Source organism: Stegostoma tigrinum, chromosome 17 (genome assembly GCF_030684315.1).
Source record: "Stegostoma tigrinum isolate sSteTig4 chromosome 17, sSteTig4.hap1, whole genome shotgun sequence".
Lineage (NCBI taxonomy): Eukaryota > Metazoa > Chordata > Chondrichthyes > Orectolobiformes > Stegostomatidae > Stegostoma > Stegostoma tigrinum.
The window spans coordinates 4556429-4581690 of record NC_081370.1 but is presented as its reverse complement, the minus strand read 5'-3'; the positions used below and the strand labels follow the sequence as shown (position 1 = coordinate 4581690).

The following is a 25262-nucleotide window of genomic DNA, read 5'->3' as shown; positions in this document are numbered from 1 at the left end:
CACACCCCTGAACGCTACGGGCATTTAGCATGGCCAGTCCACTGAGCCTGCACATCTTTGGACTGTGGGAGGAAACCGGAGCACCCAGAGGAAACCCACGCAGACACGGGGAGAATGTGCAAACTCCACACAGACAGTTACCCGAGGCTGGAATCGAACCTGGGTCCCTGGCGCTGTGAGGCTGCAGTGCTAACCACTGAGCCACCGTGTTGCCCAAAAGGCCATTGCTGAGGAGAAGCTGAAAGGTCTAAGGTGGATAAGTTACCTGAATCAGATGAACTATAAGCCAGGTTTCTGAAGGAAATAGTTGAGGGGATTGTGGAGGCATTGGTGATCTGTCAGGAATCAGTGGAGTCAGGGAGGGTCCAAAAGGACTGGAAAATGCTACTGTAACACTCACGTTTAAGGAGGGAGGGAGGACATGGGAAATTATAGGCCAGTTAGCTTGACCTCGATTGTTGGTAAGATTTGAGAGTCCATTATTAAGAATGAGATTGTGGAACACTTGGAGGTGCATGGTAAAATAGGGCTGAGTCAGCACACCTTTGTCAAGGCGAGGTCATGCCTGGTAAGTCTCTCGGAATTTTTTGAGGAGATAATGAGCAAGTTAGAGAAAGGAGATCCATTGATGTGATTTATTTGGATTTCCAGGAGGCCTTTGGCAAGGTGCCTCACGGGGGTCAATGTTGGGACCATAACGATTCATGTTAAATATTAAATAATTTGGGTGGCGGAACTGAGGGCATAGTTGTTATGTTGCAGATACCTCACCAATAGATAGAGGGACAGGTAATTTTGAAGAAGCAGGGAAGCTGCAGAAGGTCTAGGAGAGTGGGCAAGGAAGTGGCAGTTAGAATATAAATGGGGAAAGTGTGAGGTTAAACACTTGACAGAAAGGATGGAAGCATAGGCTATATTCTAAATGGTGAAAGGGTTCAGAAATCTGAAGCACAAACGGACTTTTGAATCCCACCTCAAGATTAACATAGGGTTAGTAGGCAGGTTCATTTGGACAATAGGAAGGCAGATGCAGTGTTAGCACACATTTCAAGAGGACAGCTTACAAGAGCAGGAATGTACTGCTGAGGCTGTATAAGGCGTTGGTCAGACTACATTCGGAATATCGACGCAGTTTTGCATCCCATATGTAAGGAAGGGTGTGCTGGCCTTGGGAGGGCCTAGAGGACGTTTACAAGAATATTCCCTGGGATGAAGAGCTTGTCATGTGAGGAGTGATTGATGACTCTGGGTCTGTATTTTATGCAGCTTAGAAGGATATGGGCAGTGGTGGAGGGGGAGGGGGGATCTCATTGGATCTTAGAGAATATTGAGAAGCATGGATAGAGTGAACATAAAGAAGATGTTTCCAATAGTTGGAGTGACTAGGACCTGAGGACAATGCCTCAATGAAGGGCGATCCTTTGGAACTGAGATGAGGAGGGATTTCTTCAGCCAGGATGTGATGAATCCATGGAAGGCCCTGGAGACCAAGAAATCGACTGCATTTGAAGTAGAGATAGTTTCTTGTTTAGTAAGGGAATCAAAGGTTTTTGAGGAGAAGGCAGGAGAATGGGGTTCAGAAATGTGTTAGCCATGGCTGAGTGGTGAAGCAGACCCGAAGGGTTGCATGGCCTGACTGTGCTCCTTTATTGTGATTTATCTTGTGCGGCTTGAAAAAGGGATGGGAGCAGATTCAGTAATGACGTTCATATGTGAAAAGAAAATCAGGGTTGTGACTAAAGAAAAGAGGCCTATCTGGACAACTCTTTCAAAGAACTGACATGATGGCCTCCTTTTGTGCTGTATTATTCTATGACAAGAATAGATTAGTTATGGCAGTTCTCTACTCTGGTAAGCCTTATTCCCTGTTGACCTAAATTTTATATGAGGATTTACAGATTTGCCCGTATGCAGCTGCTTGTGGCTTCCTAATGTGTACTCACATGAAAAATTATTTCAACAAGCTGAAGATTAAACTACAACGCCCCAGGTGCTTTGTGGAAAGACAATGCATTGACACGTGGAGCAAACATATCCCAGGCTCGATGAAGAGTACACTGAAATCTGATCACTATCAATAGCCAGAATTAAGTGTTTACAATGGAATCAGTCGCTTTTTAATATGGGGAAAAATAATCCTGTTCAAAGTGAAATAATGTACTCACTTTGTAAATAATGTCTGTCTACTTCCTGACCAGCCAAATGCCACTGCCAGGCATTGCATCTTGCAATGTTTTAAAATGTGTTTTGGGCTTTAAAATTGTAAACAATTAAATCAGTTGAAAGTGGGCAATAGGCTTATTTTCATCTGTGCTGGATGAAATTGGTAGACAAATTAAATTCTGAGCGTCACTGTTCAAGGTTATGGTAGTTTGCATTTTGTACTGATAAACAGAGATTCTTGGATCTCTTCGTTAAGTCAGGTCTATACATTGTTGAGGAAAAGTAAATTGGTGCAGTTGTTTACAATATTCCTTCCCCCCTCGAACCATGGATTGCATCTAGTCTAAGTTGATGGTTGGTGAGTCTCATCTGTTCGCTCTGAATGAATTTTAGAAACCATTGAAGGGAACTGAATCTGCATCTCCAAATAAATGTGCTGTGTTATGAAGAATACAAAACAGTTTAGATCATTAATGATCTCAAGTTAATGTTAAAAGAGAAAATTACAGTCAGATTAATACTACAATGGTAAAGTTCTCCACCCACCTCCCTTGCCTCACCCACTGAACAATTTGCATAAAATTGTGAAGTATTTCTCTGCAGGAATAATCTGATTTCCTTACCTCATGCCAATAATAGCCTTGCTGCTTTGAGTTCAAACTAATGTCACCAACATCTCCAGCGTCACAGGTTGAATTTTTTTCTGGAACTGACTCTAGAGCTGATAGTAATTTGGCAATTCAACATTTGTTGCTGTATCTTGTCCTTTTTTAGCTAGCTGGACAACTGCTGTCTCAAAAAAAAACTAACGAGTAGTGGCTATTGTGGTTCAAAAACAAGGTGCAGTTTACAGGGTGATGGGTGTAGGGCCTGAAACAATGATTCAACTTCAGATTCAAATTGGAAGCTTTGTGTTGTAAAACATCAAGTTTTGACTGGACTATTCGATGTACTACTGTTCGTAGCATTGCCTGGACGATGAATGTATGTAGAGGAAACACGTAGGTATCTGTTCCACAGTCTGGGAGCAACCTTGTCCACAGAGTAGAGCACTAGCAAAACTACTTCTCACGTCACAACATCTGAACAAGAACAACTATAGGTGCAACTGACTTCAAGTGAGCCTCTAAGCTTTTAGTTGAATGAGCTACTTGTAAAAGATTTTTTCATTCATGGAATGTGAGTATCTTTGGCAAGGGCAACATTTATTGCTCATCCCTAATTATGACTGACAAATTAGTAGTGAACTATTTTCTTTAACCACTTCAGCAAAGGGTTCAAGGATAATAATATTTCCAAGTTGAGATGTTGTGTGACTGGAAGGGAATTTGAGCTGGTAATAGTCCCATGCAATTGTACTGACTGGAAAGAAATATTTACAGGTTTGGAAGGTGCTGTTGAAAAGAGTTTTGGCAACCTGTTGTACTACATCTTCTGGATGGTAAGCCATGCACTAATTGTGGATTGTTTTAGGCATGGATAGGCTCACAATAAAATGAGCTGCTCTGCCCTGAAATATGACAAAGTTTTTGAGTGTTATTGAATCTGTACTGCTCCACATAGGTGGAGCATTATCCATTACTCTCCTGGCTTGTTTCTGGTAAATGGTAGAAAGGTGTTTAGGTGTCAGAAGATGAGTTATTTACATCATGTTTTCCAGGCTCTGACTTGCATTTCAGGCCATGGTATTTATGCAGCTGGTCTAAAGTTTCTTATCAGTGATGGGTCCCTGATGAAGATGTTTATTTCCGAGATTGTGGTGCAAATTTTACTTGCCACGTTTCAACTTCAGACAGGATGTTATCCTAGTCTTGCTGTATGTAGCAAACCTAGAGTTATGAATGGAGCTAAATTTGTAATTGTCAGGAGATATCCTTAAAATAGAGGAAAAATCATTGATGACAGTGTTGAAAATAGTTGGGCATAAGACAATGCATTGGGAAACTCGTGTCAATATCTTGAGTTTGAGATAACTGATCGCTGACAACTACTGCTATCTCCCTTTTTGTGTTAGATATAACACCAGGCAGTGGAGAGTTCTCCTCAGATTCCTTTTATTCAATTTGACTTAGGTTCTTTGTTGCCATATTTGGTGCAAAGCTGCTTCATTCCAGAGAGCAATCACCGCAGCTTTATCACTGGAATTTAACCCCTTTATCAGTGTTTAAACCAAGGCGTGGTCAGGTCTAGAGCCAGGTTATCTAAACTTAAAGGGAGTATTGGTGAGCAAGTTATTGGCGAGGAACTTCCATTTGACCTTGCTATTCCATTATTTTGATTTTGATTTTGATAGATGTTATGGAAATTGGGCAAATTGGATTGCCCTAGTTGTATGTACCTGGACAACTTACCACAGAACTGTTAGCTGTCAGTGCTTCAGTTGTTCTGGAACAATCTAATTTGGTTATTTCAGTGTCAAAAGCATTGTTGAATTAAGTAGGTTCAGTTATTTCTTGTAATGTAGAGTGAATGGAGTTTGCTAACAGTTTCTTTGATGCTTCTCAGGAGCAGGCCAGGACAAACAATTCACTTGCCATTTCTGGCAGTAAATGATTCTAAATGCTTCAGTCTTGTCTTCTGCACTCAATCTTTGAGCACGCAGTCATTGAGGATGGAGATGTTTACGGAGCTGCAGACCGATTGGCTACTTAATTGTCAATCACTTGTGGGAGTGCTGGAAGACTCAGTGCAGTGTTACATAATGCATTGGAAGGTGTTCTCAGTGTCAAACAGAGCTTTTCTTTTCAAAATTATTGTTCAGTTGTCATTTTTAGCTGAGTTGTCATTGATGCATCAGTGACAGGATATAGAATTTGAATTCAAAGTCTAATAATGAATATGAAATCCACATGGTCTTCCAGTGTGCTCCAGGGAAGGAAAACTGACTTCCTTCCCCAGTCTCCAGTGTAACTGCAGACGCACACTCAACTGCTGTCTGAAATGGCCATTTGTTGAAACAAATGTTGAAAAACTCTGGGGGCGGGGGAGGGGGTGAAAAAAGAAAGAAAACTGGATGTTCCACCTGGCATTGACTAAAACTGGAAACAATAATGGAAAATTTAGCCCGGTCAACCCTGCAAAGTCCACCTTGCCAGCATCTAAGGACTCGTGTTGACATTGAGAGAGCTATCAGGCTAGTCAAACAACAACCTGACATAGTCACACTCACGGTACCATACCTTGCACATGACACCAGCACCGCCCCTAGGTATATACTGTCCTGGTGGCAGGACAGACCTAACAGAGTTGCTCGTACTGTGGAATGCAATCAGGAGAAATTTTCCCTGACAGCCCAGTCGTGACTGGCAGTAGGCAGTTAAAAACTCACTGGAAACAGAGACTCTTACAAATATTCCCGTGCTCAATGGTGGAGTTGCTTGCATACCAGTGAAAGAGATAAACTTTAATAATTAGCATTAATACCCAGCAAGAAGTGCCAAATGTATGGCTTCCTCCACACGTCCATGGTTTTTTGCCAATACAATTCACTCCATGTGATTTTAGGAAACAGCTGGAGAAACTGGATACTGTCAGAACTTGGGCCCTGGCAGCATTCTGGCAAAGGTACTGAGGACTTAATTGCAGAGCCTACTGTGCCCCGAGCCAAGCTATTACAGTAGTTGCAAGACAGGGTATTCAGCAGGTGGTGAGGGAAACAACAAGAGGGAAAAACATAATTGATCTCATCCTTACCAATCTGCCAGCTGCAGATGTATCTGTCCATTACAACATTGGTAAGAGCAACAACTGCACAGTCCTTGTGGAGAGGAAGTCCCACCTTCACATTGAGAATAACCTCCGTTATGTGGTGTGGCAGTATCACTGTGCTAAATGGGACAGACTTCAAACAGATCTAGCAGCTCAAGACTGGGCATCCGTGAGGTGCTGTGGTCCATCAACAGCAGCAGAATTATATCCAACACAATCTGTGTCCTCAGGGCCTGGCATATCCTCCACTCAAAACCATTACCATCAAGCCAGGGGAGCAACCCTGGTTCATTGGAGAGTACAGGAGGCATGCCAGGAGCAGCACCAGGCGTATCTGAAAAAGAGATGTCAACCTGGTGAAGCACAAAAGGAATATTTGCATACCAAACAGCAAAAGCAGCAGTGATAGACAGAACAACCACAATCAACAGATCAGATCTAAGTTCTACAGTCCTGTCATATCCAGTTGTAAACGGTGGTGGACAATTAAACAACTCACTGGAGGAGGAGGCTCCACAAATATACCTATCCTCAATAATGGAAAAGCTCAGCACATTTATGCAAAAGATAAGGCTGATGTTTTTGCAGCAATCAGCAGCCAGAAGTACTGAGTGGATGATCCATCTTAGCCTCCTTCACTGGTTCCCAGCAGTACAGATACCAGTCTTCAGCTAAATTGATTTGCTCTATGTCATAGCTAGAAACAGTTGGAGACACTGGATACTGCAAAGGCTATGGGCCCTGTCAACATTCTGGCAATAGTACTGAAGACTTGTCCTCCAGAACTTGCCGCTCCCCTAGCCAAGCTGTTCCAGTACAGTTAGAACACTGGCATCTACCGGACAATGTGGAAAATTGTCCAAGTATGAAAAATAGGACAAATCCAACTCAGCCAATTACCACCCCATCAGTCTACTGTTGATCATTAGTAAAGTGATGGAAGGTGTCATTAACAGTGTTAACAAGCAGCATCTGCTCAGCAATAACCTGCTCAGTGACGCCCAGTTTGGGTTCTGCCAGGGCCACTCAGCTCCTGTCCTCATTACAGCCTCGGTTCAAACACGGACAAAAGAGCTGAATTCCAGAGGTGAGGTAAGAGCGACCACCCTTGATGTCAAGGCTGCATTTGACTGAGTGTGGCATCAAGGGGCTCTAGCAAAATTGGAATCAGTGGGTATCGGGGGAGAACTCTCCATTGGTTAGATTCATACCTTACTCATAGGAAGATGGCTGTAGTTATTGGAGGTGAGTCATCTCAGCTCCAGGACATCTCTTGCAGGAGTTCCTCAGGGTAGTGACCTAGGCCCAGCCATCTTCAGCTGCTTCATCAATGACCTTCCTTCCATCATAAGGTCAGAAGTGGAGACGTTCCTCAATGATTGCACAGAGTTCAGCATCATTCATGATTCCTCTGGTATTGAAGCAGGCAATGTCCAAAAGTAACAAGATCTCGACAATGTTCTGGCTTTGCTCGTAAGTGACAAGCACCATTTGCACCACATAAATGCCAAGCTATGACCATCACCAATAAAAGACAATCTAACCACTGTCCCTTGACATTCAACGGTGTTACCATCACTGAATCCCCCACTATCAACAACCTGGGGATTATCATTGACCAGAAACTCAACTGGACTCACTGCATAAATGCAGTGGCTACAAGAGCAGGCCAGGGGCTAGGAATACTGTGGCAGGTAGCATACCTCCTGACTCCCTAAAGCCTGTCCACCATTTCCAAGGAAAACGTCAGGAATATGGTGGAATACTCCCCACGCGCCTGGGTGAGTGCAGCCCCAACAACATTCATGCTTGACAAAGCAGCCTTCTTAATTGGCACCACACCCACTCCCTCCACCACCGACGCTCAGTCACAGCAGGGCGTATTATTTACAAGATGCACTGCAGAAATTAACCAAAAATCTTCAGACAACACCTTCCAAACCCATGACCACTTGTGGCTAGAAGGGCAAGGACAGTAGATAAATGGGAACACCCCCACCTTCAAGTTCCCTTCCAAGTCACTCACCATCCTGACTTGGGAAAAAAAATTGCCGTCTTTCTCACTGTCTCAAGTTCAAAATCCTGGAATTCCCTCACTGAGGGAATTGTGGGTCAGCCCACAGCAGGTAGATTGCACTGGTTCAAGAAGGCAGCTCACTGCCACCTACTCAAGGGCAACTAGGGATGGGCAATAAATACTGGCCAAGCAGCGATGTCCACATCCCACAAAATAATAATTAAAACAAGTATATTTGCAACACTGAAATCTACTTGACAATGTGGAAAATTTCTTAGGTATGTCTAGCACGGAAGAACCAGGACAAATCCAAACCAATCTTACCACCCATTAGTCCACTCTTGATCATCAGTAAAAGTGATGGAGTGAGTGATCAACAGTGCTATTAAGCAGCACTTGCTTAGCCATAACCTGCTTACTGACCTTCACTTCAGGTTCTGCCAAAGCCACTCAACTCCTGACTTCATTAAAGCCTTGGTTCAAACATGTACAAAAGCTTAATTCCAGAATCAATCTGAGCGTGATTGCCCTTGATGTTGAGCTTGCATTTGGCCAAGTGTGGCATCGAGGAGACCTAGCGAAACCAAAGTTGTGGGCATCGGTGTTGAGGGATTGGATGGTGAAGAAAGAGGAAGAAGTAGATAAACTGTGCTGGTTTCTCATACCTAGTACAAAAGAAGTTAGGTATGGTTATTGGGGAATAGTCATCTCAGGCCTAGGATATCTCTGCAGGAGTATTGTCTTAGGCCCAACCATCTTTAGCTGCTTCACCAACGACCTTCTCTTTGTAATAAGGCCAGAAATGGGGATGTTTGCTGATGGTTGCACAGCGTTGGGAAACATTTACTGAAAGCCCATTTTCAAATGTAGCAAGACCTGGACAATATCCAGGTTTGGATCTGTAGGTGGCAAGTAACATTTGCACCACATTCGCATGAATGCCGTGCAGTGATCATCTCCAAGAAAAAATCATCTAATCATTGCTACTTGATGTTCAATGTCATTACCATAGCGGAATCCCCACTATCAACATCCTGATGATTACTACTGACCAGAAACTAAACTGGACTAGCCCTAACACTACTGATTCCATAAGAGTAAGTTAGGTCTAGGAATCTTGCAGTGAGTAACTTACCCCCTGACTCCCCAAAAGCTTGCCCACCATCTACAAAGCATGAGTCATAAGTGTGGTGGAATTCTCCCACTTGCCTGGATGGGTGCAGCTCCTATAACAGTCAAGAAACTTGACATCATCCAGGGCAAGGCAGCTTGCTGGAGTGGCACCCATCTGCAAACATTCATTTCCTCCTACAAGATACACTGCAGGAATTCACCAAGTCTTAGACAGCACTTTCCAAAACCACAATCATTTCCATATAGAAGGTGAAGGACAGGAGAAACAGTGCAACACCACTCACTATCCTGACTTAAAAGATTTTGCCATTTCTTCAATGTGCTGGGTTAAAATCCTGGAACTTCGTGGTGGTATGCAAAGTGGAGTGCACTGATCAACAAGGCAGCCTATTACTGCCTTCTCAAGGACAACTAACAACGTGCAATAAATTCTGCCTTTACAGACAACAAGCAAAACAAACGTCATCTACAAAATACCTTGCAAGAACTGTGACAAACACTACATTGGACAAACAGGCAGAAAACTAGCCACCAGGATACATGAACATCAACTAGCCACAAAAAGACATGACCCACTATCACTAGTATCCTTACATACAGATGAGGAAGGACACCACTTTGATTGGGACACACATCCATCCTAGGACAAGCCAAACAGAGACACGCACGAGAATTCCTAGAAGCATGATATTCCAACCGGAACTCCATCAACAAACACATTGATTTGGAGCCAATCTACCACACTCTGAGAAAAAGAACACGAAATGACATCACCATCTCAAGGAAACCTAAATATATAAACAGAAAGCGGAACATAACACCAGCGCTTCACCAGAGGCTCACTGATGATGTTACCTAGAATGGTGACGAAATGTCTGAAAATGAACCTTCCAGCTCAGCGAGCAAACTTACATCCAGAACTTCAACCTGAGCTACAAATCATCTCAAAACTCGCTAAAGTCTGCCTTCGTCATCAATGCCCGTATCCAATGATTGAATAAAAAATAATTTCTGAATTACTAATGCAGTAATCATTAGTTACTAGTATACTTGTTGTTATTATGTCATCTGTTCATGCTAAAGCATTCCCAATTATGTTGCACTGATGCAATTTCAGTAGGATTTCGTTATGGAACGAGTAGCATCAATTTGAACTATCATCTGGAAAATGGCACTCATAACAATGAGGCATTGTCTCAGTGGCACACTGAAGTGTGCGTATGCCTTATTCCACCCATGTACAGATGATGCAGAATTGCATCTGAAACTTTACCGTATATTTTGTAGTGCTGAAAATGCCTCTTTGACTTCTGAATGTAGCCTGCAAATAGTCATGTCTCACCCAAGAAAAATAGATTGCATGCTGGTACATTTTGTGTTTCAGCCATTAGCAGCTTGGGCTGGAACTCAAATTCTGGAGGGTTTTGCCCCAATAGTAAATTCGTAATTTATTTTCCCTGGAGTTATTGCCAATGGATTTGCAGCAAAGTGGATAAAGAGGACATCAAAGTAACCAGCTGAATCATGTATTTAATTTTTGGGAAAACAAAGAGATGGCATGATATAGAAAAAAATAAACTTTTACTCAAGAAGTCCTTATTGTTTGGATGCTTGATGAACTCGTGCTATAAATCATAAATATTTGACTCCAGGCAACAGTCAATCAGATAAAATGACATAAGTGTTAATGTCACTTAATCATGTATCTTGGAAGGGTAACACTTACTGATGTGTTTCTGAAACATTGTATGACGTTTTAATTTTGTTTTTCCAGACTGTTCAGGATGGCCGTCAATTCATGAAGTTTATAGATCCTAAACTTGGTGTCCCCTTACCAGAGAGGGATTATGGCGGGAACTGCCTTATCTTTGATCCAGGAAATAAGACTGACCCATATCACAACATCTGGGTGAGACTGATTTGGATTTCTCAACTGCTATATTCCTTCCCCTTCTTAGTGGAAACTATATCCCATGATGGAATCGAGTTACACTTCAACTCTGGGAGTGCCCCATTTCATGTTTTCGGAATGTTTCGGAACGCTTTTTTTTTCAATCCCCATCTTTCATTCTTTGAAACTTACTAAACTAAACTGTTTAGCAATTAGGTTCAGAGCTAATGATGCTCTGAAAGTTCACCTAAGTGAACTACCTTTTCTTGCATGAGCTGTAGCAGGCAGTTGTAGCACAGTGGATGCTGACGTTGCCCAAAGGGTGAATGCAAATCTGAATATTCAAATGCTCAGATTTTATCCATCAATGGGCTCCTGTCCAAACTTTTAGACCCACAAAAATCAGATGAAATAAATTAACGAAGAACAACTGCAACTAAAATAATATTTAAATATACTAAAACGGACCATAGCTCAATTCTCATAAAAGCTTTCGTTACGTGAACTACATTAATGGGTTAAATATTTTGTCCAAGTGGTAGGTTCTCATAAATGCCTTAAAAGCAGAGAGGTTTAAGAAGAGCATCCGAGAACATCTCACTTGGGCAGTTGAGGACCCAGCTGCCAATACTGAGACAGGAGAAATTGGGAATGTTCCAGATGCCACATTTTGAAGGGGCAGTGAAATCACAGAGATAAGGAAGGAAGAACCCATATTGGGATGTGAAAACAGGAGTGAGAATTTTATTGCAGCTGTTTTTGAGCCATGGACCAATGTAGATTATCAAATACAGGGCTGTTGATAAGCAGGACTTACTTTGAATGAAGATACAAACAATGTGTCTAAGATCAAGTTTCCAAAGGAGCAAGATAGGAAGATAACTAGGGCTCCAATGAAATGACTAAGTCTAGAAATATCAAAGTTCGGAAGAGTATTTTAGTAGCAAATGAGCCAAGAAATATGCAGAGATGAGAACTGTTGCAGAGCTGTAAGTAGGTGGCTTTTGTTTTGTTGAGGATATGGGATTAAAAAGTTGACCTTTAGGGTAGAAATGTCTGTAAGGTCTGATTTAACCTCACAGCTGCCTTGGGTTAAGGAAGGAAAATTGACCAGGGTTGCAGCTCCTCTAACCGGTATTCAGAAATCCGAATTGAAGGATTAGGTGAAGGAACATCAGGTGAGGATAGTTTGGACCCTGACCAAAACTACACTCGGTCATACGCCGAATAATACAACCCATTGAAAACAACAGTTATTGAGAGAGTTGCGGCATTAATACAGGAGATGACAAAGTCGGGAGCTGGATGAACACAGCAGGCCAAGCAGCATCTTATTAATATGATCATTTTGGTAAAGAAGCAGGGAGTAGCACTACCTTTGGAGCAAATTCCAATGAACTGTTAAGGAATTTGTGTGGGTGGAAGTTGCCACACAGAAAAATTACATTGTATGTAAGAATTGCTGTTATCAAATTGCAGCCTTAACTTACTGTACTTGTTAGATTTATTTTTGATATAATTTCAGTTCATAGTTTATTTGATAGGTACCTTCTATCACAGTAGAAAGCCGATGTTTATCACAAAACTACTGTTTTGTCTAAGACATTTGCAATAACCCAACTGGAAAGCTGCCTTCTGTGTTTGTTACTTGTGTGTGTGCATTGAAAGTGAATTATGTTCAGTCTCCAAACCAGTATGCATCAACAACTTTTCCCTCTACCAGTTTTTTACTCAGTGTATGTGGTTGGAGGGACATTGGTTTATTGGATTAAGCTGTTACAAAGCATCAAAGCTCTCAACACTATTTAACCAGAACAATGGCTTTGAAGCTTCACCATGAAGGAAATAGCATTGTTTAATTTTAAACATCTGCCCATGAAGGTTTCAGGTCCATTTATTATTCAAATGCTGTATATAATTTTCCCTTTGTATTTTGAAAATTAGCAAGCACGTATAAGGATGGATTATAGTTTGATTCTTCTATATTTTCTTGCTACCATTTTCTCCCTTCCTGCAGAGAGATCAAACACTTCTAAACAAGAAAATAGATTGGCTATCTTGAGGGCTTCATGTGTAGCTTTGCAATTTCTCCTTTTTGTCGTCATACGAGTGTCTGTCACATGTAGTTTTCAATGATCAGGAATTCACTCTGCAAAGAGCCCAAAACTGTTGTTCAGTCAGTCCATTGGTCCCGTGTAACTAAAATTTCTTGGCTATCTAGTCCAGGCCTCGCATTCTGTTGCTTTTGTAACCATAATCAGTAAAGTTAGATAATCAGCTGTTGAGATTTATGTAATCTGTTCATTTATTTTCTCCCCAGCGATCGATTAGTGAAGTCAAGTAGCTTTTTTAAAAGGCACATTGACACTTTTTACAAACAATGGTAAAATCTTAATTTTGTCAGACAGTTGGTGAAATGGCAAGTATTTTGTATGCTAAAATGTTGAAATCTGAAGTTTAATTAAAAGCTTTTCCTAAACATTTGAGTTTTATTTCTTCTGTTTTAGGATAAATTGGATGGATTTGTCCCGGCCCACTTCCTGGGCTGGTACCTTAAGGTGAGATAAGAACTGGAAAAGCTTTCCTTCATGACTCTCTCATGTTATTAAAGCCCCATGGTGTTCTCATCATCATTTGCGTTACAAAGGTAGTATTAAATCTTGTCTGTAAACGTTAAGATGGCAGACTAACAGTTTTGTTTTCTTGATTTTAGTGTTTTGAAGTACACTTATAGTAGGGATGTACTTAACTGATTGCAGACATAAGTAAATTTCCAGAAAAAAACTCAACTAATCCTTCCAGGCAACTTCCAAGCTTCGCTCATCATCTGCTTGCAGCATTGCTTTAAAGGGTTGGCCTCTAATCGTAGCTGAGTGGTTAAGGCAGTGGAATTTAAATCTATTGCGGTCACCCGTGCAGCTTTGAATCCTGCCAGTTTGGGTTATAAATGTTCCTGATGCTAACCTGTTCAAACAGTCTTGTGGTACAGTGGTAATGTCCCTACCTCTGAAACAGAAGGCCCATGTTCAAGTCCCAACTGCTCCCAAGGTGTGCAATAACATCTCTGAACAGGTTAATTGGAAAATATCGAAAAGCGTTGATTTTTCTTTGACCTTTAATATTTAATGAGCTATCATCATCTTTAGTTTTAAACAGGGTAATCTTGCATGCTGTACACATCTTTAGAATAAAAAAGAAATAAGTGTAGGAGAGAATGGCCCAAAGAATCTGTGTGATTCTTTGAATGTGCTATCTGATTAGTTTCACTCCCTTGCTTTTTCTCCTATGTCCCTTCTAATTTTTGACCTAACTCCACAAACCACCCTTCTTCTCTCCATATGTCTTGTTAAGATTCTATCATACATAGAGTTAAAACTAATAATTGACCAACCCTCAAATTCCAATTTGTGGAAGAGGGTTCTACACGTCTGGCATGATCTGTTTCCTGACTTCACTTTTGTATCACCTGACTGCTGCCCTAAACTTTGCATTTGCAGAAAAAAGATTTCATTTCTTTCTTTTTAGAATCCTCAAGATAGTAACTTTATACAAGTCCATGTAACGATGCTAAGTCTGCATTTTCTGGGCCAATGCCTGACCTTTGTTTTGATAATCTACCGAGATATTGATTGACATGTTCTTTGTGGTAGTTGTTGTCAACTAGATAAGAAGATTTGGTGTCCTTAAACTCATAACCGCATTATTTGTTTGTACAATCATTCAATATCTTATCTTGCAGCCTCATTCTTCAGGCTTGAAAGAAATGTGCTTTCAATAACTGTGTAAATGTAATGGAAAAAATATTCCATTCAAATGTTCATAATTAGTTTTTTTTAGGGTCACATACCAGATAATTATGTCCCTTTCTCTTTCTGTCCAGACACTAATGATTCGAGACTGGTGGATGTGTATGATAATTAGTGTGATGTTTGAGTTCCTGGAGTACAGTCTGGAGCATCAGTTACCTAATTTCAGTGAATGTTGGTGGGATCATGTATGTATCTGCATGAATACTTGCCCCGTGCTGACTATTGATGTAAATTGCTTACATGCACTGAACAAAATTCTAATTGTGTTCACTGTCTAAATAGTGATTTCATTTATTGTTATCGTTGATTGCATTAAAAAGCATTTGTAACAAGAGAAGGTTTGATATTTGTATTAGGAGAAGACAAACTCCCAATAAGTGAGAAAAAAGGCAGAAACGTTAATAGCTGGAGAAACTCAGCAAGTCTGGCCGCATCTGTAGAGGGACAGCAGAGCTAGTGCTTTGGCCCCAGAGATGATAACTTCAGAACTCTCAATAGTGTTTGGCTTGTGTATGTATTGCCAGTATTTTTGCTGCAGTGCTGCTTATGTGCAGTAAGGCCTCCTAAATCTCTTGAAGATGGTAAGAAGAAAAAGAAAGTGTGAACACTGAGCAGGAAAGTGAAGGAGGAGAATGGAGAGTTTTGGAGTAGAGATTAAAACTAAAGGATTTTTTTGAAATTTTTTTGAAAAACAAGTAGGAGGGAAAAGTACATGATTGTTTAAATGGAGAGAGATTGCAGAACTCAGTGGTACAGAGAGACAAATGGCACAGCAAGTGACTAAGAAGACAAATGGAATTTTGTTGTTTGTTGCAACAGCTGAAATATAAATTGGGAAGCTGTACAAGGCCTTAGTAAAATCACATCTGGAGTGTTGTGTCCGTTTTTTTGTTGTCTTATTTGAAAAGGCTTTAACTGCGTTTGAAGAAGTTTATAAAAAAATTCATTTGACTTATTTCTGAGATTGAAAACATTACACTTTTATTTTAAAAGAAGGTTGAATAACTTGGCCAATACCAAAATAACAAAGCATGGAGCTTGATGAACACAGCAGGTCAAGCAGCATCTGAGGAGCACAAAAGCTGATGTTTTGGGCCTAGACCCTTTATCAGAACAGGGGAAGGGGAAGAGGGTTCTGAAATAAATGGGGAGAGAGGGGGAGGTGGATCGAAGATGGATAGAGGAGAAGATAGGTGGAGAGGAGACAGACAAGTTAAAGAGGCGGGGATGGAGCCAGTAGAAGTGAGTGTAGGTGGGGAGGTAGGGAGGGGATAGGTCAGTCCGAGGAGGACGGACAGGTCAAGGCGGCGGGATGAGGTTAGTAGTTAGGAAATGGGGGTGCGGCTGAAGGTGAAAGGCGGGTATAGGTGAGAGGTGGAAGACGTTAGGGAGGCAGGACGAGCTGGGCTAGTTTTGGGATGCCGTAGGGCGAGGAGAGATTTTGAAGCTTGTGAAACCCACATTGATACTATTAGGCTGCAGGGTTCCCAAGTGGAATATGAGTTGCTGTTCCTGCAACCTTCTGGGAGCATCATTATGGCACTTCAGGAGGCCCATGATGGACATGTCGTCTAAGGAATGGGAGGGGGAGTTGAAATGATTCGCGTCTGGGAGGTGCAGTTGTTTATTGTGAACCGAGCATAGGTGTTCTGCAAAACGGCCCCCAAGCCTCCAAGATAATAAAATGTGAGGCTGGATGAACACAGCAGGCCCAGAAGCATCTCAGGAGCACAAAAGCTGACGTTTTGGGCCTAGACCCTTCATCAGAGAGGGGGATGGGGTGAAGGTTCTGGAATAAATAGGGAGAGAGGGGGAGGCGGACCGAAGATGGAGAGAAAAGAAGATAGGTGGAGAGGAGAGTATAGGTGGGGAGGTAGGGAGAGGATAGGTCAGTCCAGGGAAGACGGACAGGTCAAGGAGGTGGGATGAGGTTAGTAGGTAGGAGATGGAGGTGCGGCTTGGGGTGGGAGGAGGGGATGGGTGAGAGGAAGAACAGGTTAGGGAGGCACAGACAGGTTGGACTGGTTTTGGGATGCAATAGGTGGAGGGGAAGAGCTGGGCTGGTTGTGTGGTGCAGTGGGGGGAGGGGATGAACTGGGCTGGTTCTGGGATGCGGTGGGGGAAGGGGAGATTTTGAAGCTGGTGAAGTCCACATTGATACCATTGGGCTGCAGAGTTCCCAAGCGGAATATGAGTTGCTGTTCCTGCAACCTTTGGGTGGCATCATTGTGGCAGTGCAGGAGGCCCATGATGGACATGTCATCTAAAGAATGGGAGGGGGAGGGGAAATGGTTTTGCGACTGGGAGGTGCAGTTGTTTGTTGCGAACCGAGCGGAGGTGTTCTGCAAAGCGGTCCCCAAGCCTCCGCTTGGTTTCCCCAATGTAGAGGAAGCCACACCGGGTACAGTGGATGCAGTATACCATATTGGCAGATGTGCAGGTGAACCTCTGCTTAATATGGAAAGTCATCTTGGGGCCTGGGATAGGGGTGAGGGAGGAGGTGTGAGGGCAAGTGTAGCATTTCCTGCGGTTGCAGGGGATGCCTAACCCCAAGCCTCCACTTGGTTTCCCCAATGTCGAGGAGGCCACAACAGGTTCAGTGGATGCAGTATACCACATGAGTAGATGTGCAGGATGGGGGTGTGGGAGGAGGTATGGGGGCAAGTGTAGCACTTCCTGCGGTTGCAGGGGAAAGTGCCGGGTGTGGTGGGGTTGGAGGGGAGTGTGGAGTGGATAAGGGAGTCACAGAGACAGTGGTCCCTCTGGAAAGCAGACAAGGGTGGGGATGGAAAAATGTCTTTGGTGATAGGGTTGGATTGCAGATGGCGGAAGTGTCGGAGGATGATACATTGCATCAGGAGGTTGGTGGGTTGGTATGTGAGGATGAGGGGGCTTCTATTTTGGCGGTTATTGTGGGGACAGGGTGTGAGGGATGAGTTGCGGGAAATGCAGGAAACAAGGTCGGGGGCATTCTTGACCACTGAGGCGGGGATGTTGCGGCCCTTGAAAAACGAGGACATCCCAGATGTGCGGGAGTGGAATGCCTAATCCTCTGAGCAGATATGGCGAAGGCGAAGGTATGGGGAATAGGGTATGGAATTTTTGCAGGAAGGTGGTTGGGAGGATGTATATTCTAGGTAGCTGTGGGAGTTGGTGGGCTTGAAATGGATATTGGTTTCTAGGTGATTGCCTGAGATAGAGACAGAGATGTCCAGGAAGTTGAGGGATGTGTTGGAGATGGTCAACGTGAACTTGAGGTTGGGGTGGAAGGTGTTGGTGAAGTGGATGAACTGTTCGAGCTCCTCGTGGGAGCAAGAGGCGGCGCCGATACAGTCATCAATGTAACGGAGGAAGAGGTTTAGTTTAGGGTCAGTGTAGGTACGGAAGAGAGATTGTTCTACATAATCTACAAGGAGGCAGGCATAGCTTGGGCCCATGTGGGTACTCAAGGCCACCCCTTTTGTCTGTAAGAAGTAGGAGGAATCAAAAAAGAAGTTGTTGAGGGTGAGCACGAGTTTGGCTAGGCAGATAAGGGTGTCAGTGGAGGGGTACTGATCGGGCCTGTGGGAAGCAGCGGGCCTTGAGGCCATCTGCATGGGGAATGCAGGTGTATAGGGACTGGACGCCCATGGTAACAATGAGGTGTTGGGGACCGGGGAATTGGAAGTTCTGGAGGAGGTGGAGGGTGTGGGTGGTGTCATGGACATAGGTAGGGAGTTCCTGGACCAAGGGGGAGAAAATGGAGTCCAGATAGGTGGAGATGAGTTCGGTGGTGCAGGAGCAGGTGGAGACAATGGGTTGACCAGTGCAGGTGGGATTTTGGGAAGGAGATAGAAGCAGGCATTGCAGGGTTGGGAGGTCACCTGAGGTGATGAGCTGTGGATGGTTTGGGAGATGATGGATTGGTGCTCGGGGGTGGGGTAATGTTCCAGGGAGCGGTAGGAGGAGGTGTCGAAGAGTTGGCGTCTGGCCTCAGCGATATAGAGGTCAGTGTGCCATACTACAACTGCTCCTCTGTTGTCTGCAGGTTTTATGGTGAGGTGGGATTGGAGCGGAGGGCTGTGCATTCTGCAAGCCATCGCCGACGCAACTCCACCCACTGCTGACGCCGACACCGACAGAACCCGGCCTTACAGCCGGCGTCAGCAGAACTCCGACCACCAACCCCTCCAGAACTTCCAATTGCCCGGTCCCCAACACCTCATTTTTACCATGGACGTCGAGTCACTATACACGTGCATTCCCCATGCAGATGGTCTAAAGGCCCTCCACTTCTTCCTGTCCCGCAGGCCCGACCAGCCCCCCTCCACCGACACCCTCATCCGCCCAGCCGAACTCGTCCTCACCCTCAACAACTTCTCTTTTGCTTCCTCCCACTTCCTACAGACAAAGGGGGTGGCCATGGGTACCCGCACGGGCCCAAGCTATGCCTGTCTCTTTGTAGGTTACGTGGAACAGTCCCTCTTCCGCACCGACACAGGCCCCAAACCCCACCTCTTCCTCCGTTACATTGATGGTTGTATCGGCGCCGCCGCCTCTTGCTCCCAAGAGGAGCTCAAACAGTTCATCCACTTCACCAACAACTTCCACCCCAACCTCAAGTTCACCTGGACCATCTCCAACCCATCCCTCACCTCACTGGACCTCTCTGTCTCCATCTCAGCCAACCACATAAAAACCAATATCCATTTCGAGCCCACCGACTCCCACAGCTACCTAGAATATACCTCCTCCCACCGACCTTCCTGCAAAAATTCCATCCCCTATTCCCAATTCCTTTGCCTCCGCCACATCTGCTGCCAGGATTAGGCATTCCACTCCAGCACATCCCAGATGGCCGCATTCTTCAAGGACCGCAACGCTCGCGCCCCTCCCACCCCCCCCAACCCCCGCAGTGGTTGAGAATGCCCTTGACTGTGTCTCCTGCATTTCCCGCAACTCATACCTCACACCCTGTCCCCGCAATAACTGCCAGAAGAGAATCCCCCTGATCCTCACATACCATTCCTCCAATTTCCGGATCCAATGCATCATCCTCCGACACTTCCGCCATCTGCAATCCAGCCCCACCACCAAAGACATTTTTCCATCTCCACCCTTATCTGCTTTCCGGTGGGACCACTCTCTCCGTGACCTCGTCTGCTCCACACACCCCTCCAACCCCACCACACCTGGCACTTTTCCCTGCAACCGCAGGAAGTGCTACACCTGCCCCCACACCTCCTCCCTCACCCCCACCCCAGGCCCCAAGATGACTTTCCACATCAAGCAAATGTTCACTGCACATCCGCCAATGTGGTATACTGCATCCGCTGTACCCGTTGTGGCCTTCTGTACATCGGGGAAACCAAGCGGAGGCTTGGGGATCACTTTGCAGAACACCTGTGCTCCATTTGCAGTAAACAACTGCACCTCCCAGTCGCGAATCAATTTCAGCTCCCCTTCCCATTCCTTAGACGACATGTCCATCCTGGGCCGCCTGCAGTGCCACAACAATGCCACCCGAAGGTTGCAGGAACAGCAACTCATATTCCGCTTGGGAAACCCGCAGCCCGAAGGTATCAATGTGGACTTCACAAGCTTCAAAATCTCCCCTTCACCTACTGCATCCCAAAACCAGCCCAGCTCATCCCCGCCTCCCTAACCTGTTCTTCCTCTCACCCATCCCCTCCTCTCACCTCAAGCCACACCCCCATTTCCTAATACTAACCTCATCCCACCCCCTTGACCTGTCCGTCCTCCCCGGTCTGACCTATCCCCTCCCTACACTGCCTCTATTGGCTCCATCCCCGCCTCTTTAACTTGTCTTTCTCCTCTCCACCTATCTTCTCCTCTATCCATCTTCGATCCGCCTCCCCCTCTCTCCCTATTTATTTCAGAACCCTTTTCCTGACCCCCTCTTTTAATGAAGGATCTCGGCCCGAAACATCAGCTTTTGTGCTCCTGAGATGCTGCTTGGCCTGCTGTGTTCATCCGGCTCCACGCTTTGTTATCTCGGATTCTCCAGCATCTGCAGTTCCCATTATCTCTTGGCCAATACCAATTTGTGTTTTAAAGAATAAGGGAAATACAAGATCCTGAGGGCACTTGATTAGGTGAATACCAGGCAGATAATCCTTTGTAGGAGAGACTAGACCTCAGGAGCACAGTGTAAAAGTAAAGTATCTCCCTTTTAAAATGAGGAAACAACTGCACCTCCCAGTTGCGAATCATTTCAGCTCCCCTTCCCATTCCTTCTCTCAGAGTTTTTAATTTATGGAATTGTCTTCTCCAAAAACTGTAGAAGCTGTGCCATTGACTTTATTCAAAGTTGAAATCGATAAATTTTTGAGCGACCAGAGAGTCGAGGGTACTAGTGAGCCCACCAGGAATGTGGATGTGAGATTACAACCCAGATCAGCAATTAGCATTTCAAAGGACAGAACAGACTCATAGAGACAAATGGCCTACTCCTGCACCAAGCCCCATGTTCTTTTGACCTCAGTTACTTAGATAATTGTCATCCTGCTGAAGTGGGCCAGATCAAGGATCGGGTCCAGGAAGTCAAGTTTGGAATAGAATTGCAGGAGGAATAGAAATGATGGGGGAATGAGGGCTGGTCACATGTCCCAGTGGTAGCTTTTCAAACGTATGCAAATGAGATGAGGAAGAGTTCAGGGAGCAACTCCTGAGAATGAGATGCGGGAAGGTGTGCTTAAGTGACTTGCAGTAAGAAGGGAAGGTAACAAAGCAAGCAGTCAATAACATTACTTTGGTTTCTTTTGAGATTAAAAGTGGAAGGTGAGCTTTGCAGGGGCTGAAGATAATTTATAAAACTTGTGAAAAATGTTTTGAACTGCAGTAAATTCTGCTGGTTGTGGTGTTCTTACAGTTGAACACAGTATTGTGCAGAAGAAATGACAGTTCTCTTTGTGATGATGCATTCAGATCTGATAGTAAAGAGGAGGGCAAGTTGTTCACCAAGTTCATTTTGAGTATTTAAAGAAAGACAGACCCATAAGACGTGTCAAAGCACTTTACAACTTACTGAGTACTTTGGAAATCTAATCCCTGTTGTGGCAATGAATTTTGAGACAAATTTCAACCAATAGCAATTAAGTAATGACTAGATAAGCTGTGGTAGTTGATTTACAGATGAGTATAATTAATATCCTGCTACCAAATTCATCATACTTAAAATCACCCGGCCACCCAAGTCTTCAGGTTACTTCTTTCTACATACAAAAAAAAGCTGCTCACTCATACCCACAGCTATCTGGTGTAGTGCTGTGGAATCTTTTACATCTCTGGGAAGGTTTAATACCTCATTCCGTAGGTGATGCTTCCAACAAAACAACCTTGATGCTTCCCTGAGCTGCTACCTGAAATATATGGCATAGTAATATTATTGCTAGACTATTAATTCAGAGATCCAGGTAAAGTTCTGGGGGCATGGGTTCAAATTCTGCTATGGCAGCAAGTGGAATTTGATTTCAATGAAATCAAGTTTGGATTTAAGAGTCTAATGGTGATCATGAAACCGTTCTCGATTGTTGTAAAAACCTATATGGTTCACTCATATCCTTTAGAGAACGAAATTGTCTTCACTTGATCTGGCATACATGTGACTCCAGGCTCATAGCAATGTGATTGACTTCTAATTGCTCTCTGGGAAGTTAGTGACAATCAGACAATAAATGCTGGCCTAGCCAGTGATGCTTAAATCCTAAGAGCAAACAGGAAAAAAGTGTTTGGAGTAGGACTTGAGCCCACAACCTGTTGAATCCAAGACAAGAATGTTTGTTCATGTTCAAACCTGCGTGCTGCGTGTATAGAACGAGCTGTGTTTTTTTCCTTTCCCAACTATTGTGGAAAGGTTGTAAAGTTGTACTTCTGTTTACAGTGGATAATGGATGTCTTTCTGTGTAATGGATTTGGAATCTATTGTGCAATGAAGACACTGGAATGGCTTTCAATGAAACCGTATCATTGGCAAGGACTCTGGAACATTCACTCTTACAAGTAAGTGAATTTGGTTGTCAAGGCATGTCGGGTGGGGTCATTATGTGGTGCACATTAGATGCTGGCTCATTGTAAATATATCAGAGAAGGGATAAAAATTTCTTGCTGAGGATTATTTTAGGAATATTTAACTGCCACTTGAGTGGTGTAAAAACACCTACGCAGATACTTGAGCATTAACCACGCTGCAGTGAATACCTTTATTCCTTAGGCGTATGACTGTTGTTAGTTAATGTTCTCAGACTGTGGCTGTGCTCTATATCATAGAAGGCATAGTTTGAGGAACAGACAACATCGTGGATCAGGCAAATGTGTATTTAAGAATACTGTAACATGTTGAAAGTAGTGAATGCTGGGAGCTGATCCTTTGTGCATACAAACCACTAATTAACATTTTTGGCATTATTTCAGCATAATTAACTGTAGTTGGCATTCATCTCAGTGTCAGTGGTTTACAGACGGAAAGTATTTCCACTGGATTAGAAGTTGTCTGTATTAAACATGCAAATAATTTGGAAGACGAGACTGGAACTAATCAAATGCTCAATGCTACTGGCCTAGTATTACAGGGGACTGGACAAATGTTCTAGAGATAGGAGTTCAAAACCCATGGCAGCTGTAAACATTAGGTTTAGTTAATTAAATACCTGGCAAAAAATAAATTTGCTGTCAGTAATAATGGCCATGAAACCTTTGATAGTTTTAAACTTGGTGATGCCACCGCACCGGGCCACATGCATGCCAAACAGAGAAAGCAAGATGTTACAAATAGAGCTAAGTGAACCAGCAATCAATAAATCAGGTCAAAGCTCTTCAGTCTTGCCAAATCCAGTTGGACTGGTAGTGAACAATTAAGCTACTAATGGAAGGAGGAAGCTCCATGAATGTTCCCATATTCAATAATAGTGGAACCCCCAGCATGTGTATCCAAAAGATATGCCACATGGATTATCCACCTTGGATGCCTCCTGAGAGTTCTGCAATCAACAGTGCCAGTCTTCAACTAATTCATTTTCAACATGTTCGAAGCAAACTGCTGAAGACATGCTCTAGAACTAATCTACCTGCTCACCAATGCTCACTTGGGTTCCACCAGGGCCACACAACTCCAGATCAAATCACAGCTTCCACCTGCTGGGGCTTTAGCTTAAAGGAAGGTGTCGTAATTGTTGAGGATCAGTCATATCTGCCCCAAGACATTGGACACTGCTGTGAGGAATTCTAGCCATTTTCAGCTGCTTCATCACTGCCTTTCTTTCCAACATAAATTTAAAATAGAAATGTTTGCTGATGATTGTCAAATTGGAAAGTTTACTGATGTGTGCAGGTGTTTAATACTATTTGCAAGTCCTCAGAGAATGAAGCAGTGCATCACTGCCTGAACATCATTTAGGCTTGGATTGATGAGTGGCAAGTAATATTCTGGGCCACACAACTGCCAGATAATAACTATACCCAACAATACAGAGTTCTGTTACAACAACCCTTGACATTTAGTGACATTACCATCAGTTCATCCCCAGCCTGAATGCCCTGGCAATTATCACTGACTAAGACTTATTTAAATCAGCTACATAAATGCTCTTCACAAAAAGAGGAGTTTGGAGCTTGGATTGTCTGCAGAGACTCACTTGCCGCCTCACTTCCCAAAGGCTATTATGCACCTACAAGATGCATATAAGGAGTGTAATGAAATATCTCCACTTACCTCACTGAGTACACTTCCTGTGATATTCAAGAAGCTTGATATCAATCAAAGGAAAACAACCATTTTGAGCTCAAAAAAGCACTCAGTCCACCACCTCCAACTTTTACTCCCATTACCACTGACATACTGTAGCAATAGTGTGTACTATCTGCAAATGCATTGTAGCAGTTCACCAAGGCTCATTTGAGAGCACTTTCCAAACTAGTGACTCAGCCACCTACAAGACCATTAAACAGATCAATTGTATTCTCAGGGTATTAGTTATATGTATATTTATTTACTGTATATCCACAAAAAATTATATGGAACAAGTCCATCACGAAATTGCAATATCTTTTACTTTCCTGCAGAGGAGGTTTCTAGGTCTTACCTAGATGTTATATATTCAGGGCTTTTTTCTTCCTTCAACACTGTAATTGCATTTTGTTACATTAAGGGGATGGTCTCTGAGTTGATCCATTAGTTGCAAATTTTGGTAAAATGTGAAATTGTCCCATTGTAATAGTTAAAATGGACTGAGGAGTGGGAGTGGTGACTTTTTTTTTGTTTATCTTGTAGAAAAGATATTCAAGATTAGAAATTCTGTAGACTCTGAAATTTCAAAAGCCAAGCATCAAGTCTGAATGTATGAAGGGGAGAGTCTCATTCCCATCTCAAAATAGTTCTCATACAGAATAGTTATGGTATAGAAATAGGCCACTTATCCTATTCTGTATTGGCTTTCCAAATGACCCCCATCTGACTCTCTTCCAGTAGTCCTGCATGTCATTTCGATTTAAGTAATGCTCTACTGCCCTCTTGAATGCCTCGATTGAACCTGTTTTCTCCACA

The 25262-nt window shown here is 43.4% G+C and overlaps 1 protein-coding gene across 1 annotated transcript in view; it reads left to right on the top strand.

Annotated features, from left to right (window-relative positions):
• The window catches only part of ptdss2 (phosphatidylserine synthase 2), a 98067-nt gene that overhangs the window by 34368 nt on the left and 38437 nt on the right, over positions 1–25262 (top strand). The window contains exons 5-8 of the mRNA XM_048545830.2: positions 10797–10931; positions 13421–13471; positions 14794–14907; positions 22605–22723. Coding sequence (XP_048401787.1) covers positions 10797–10931; positions 13421–13471; positions 14794–14907; positions 22605–22723 — 419 coding nt within the window. The remainder of the gene's footprint in view (positions 1–10796; positions 10932–13420; positions 13472–14793; positions 14908–22604; positions 22724–25262) is intronic.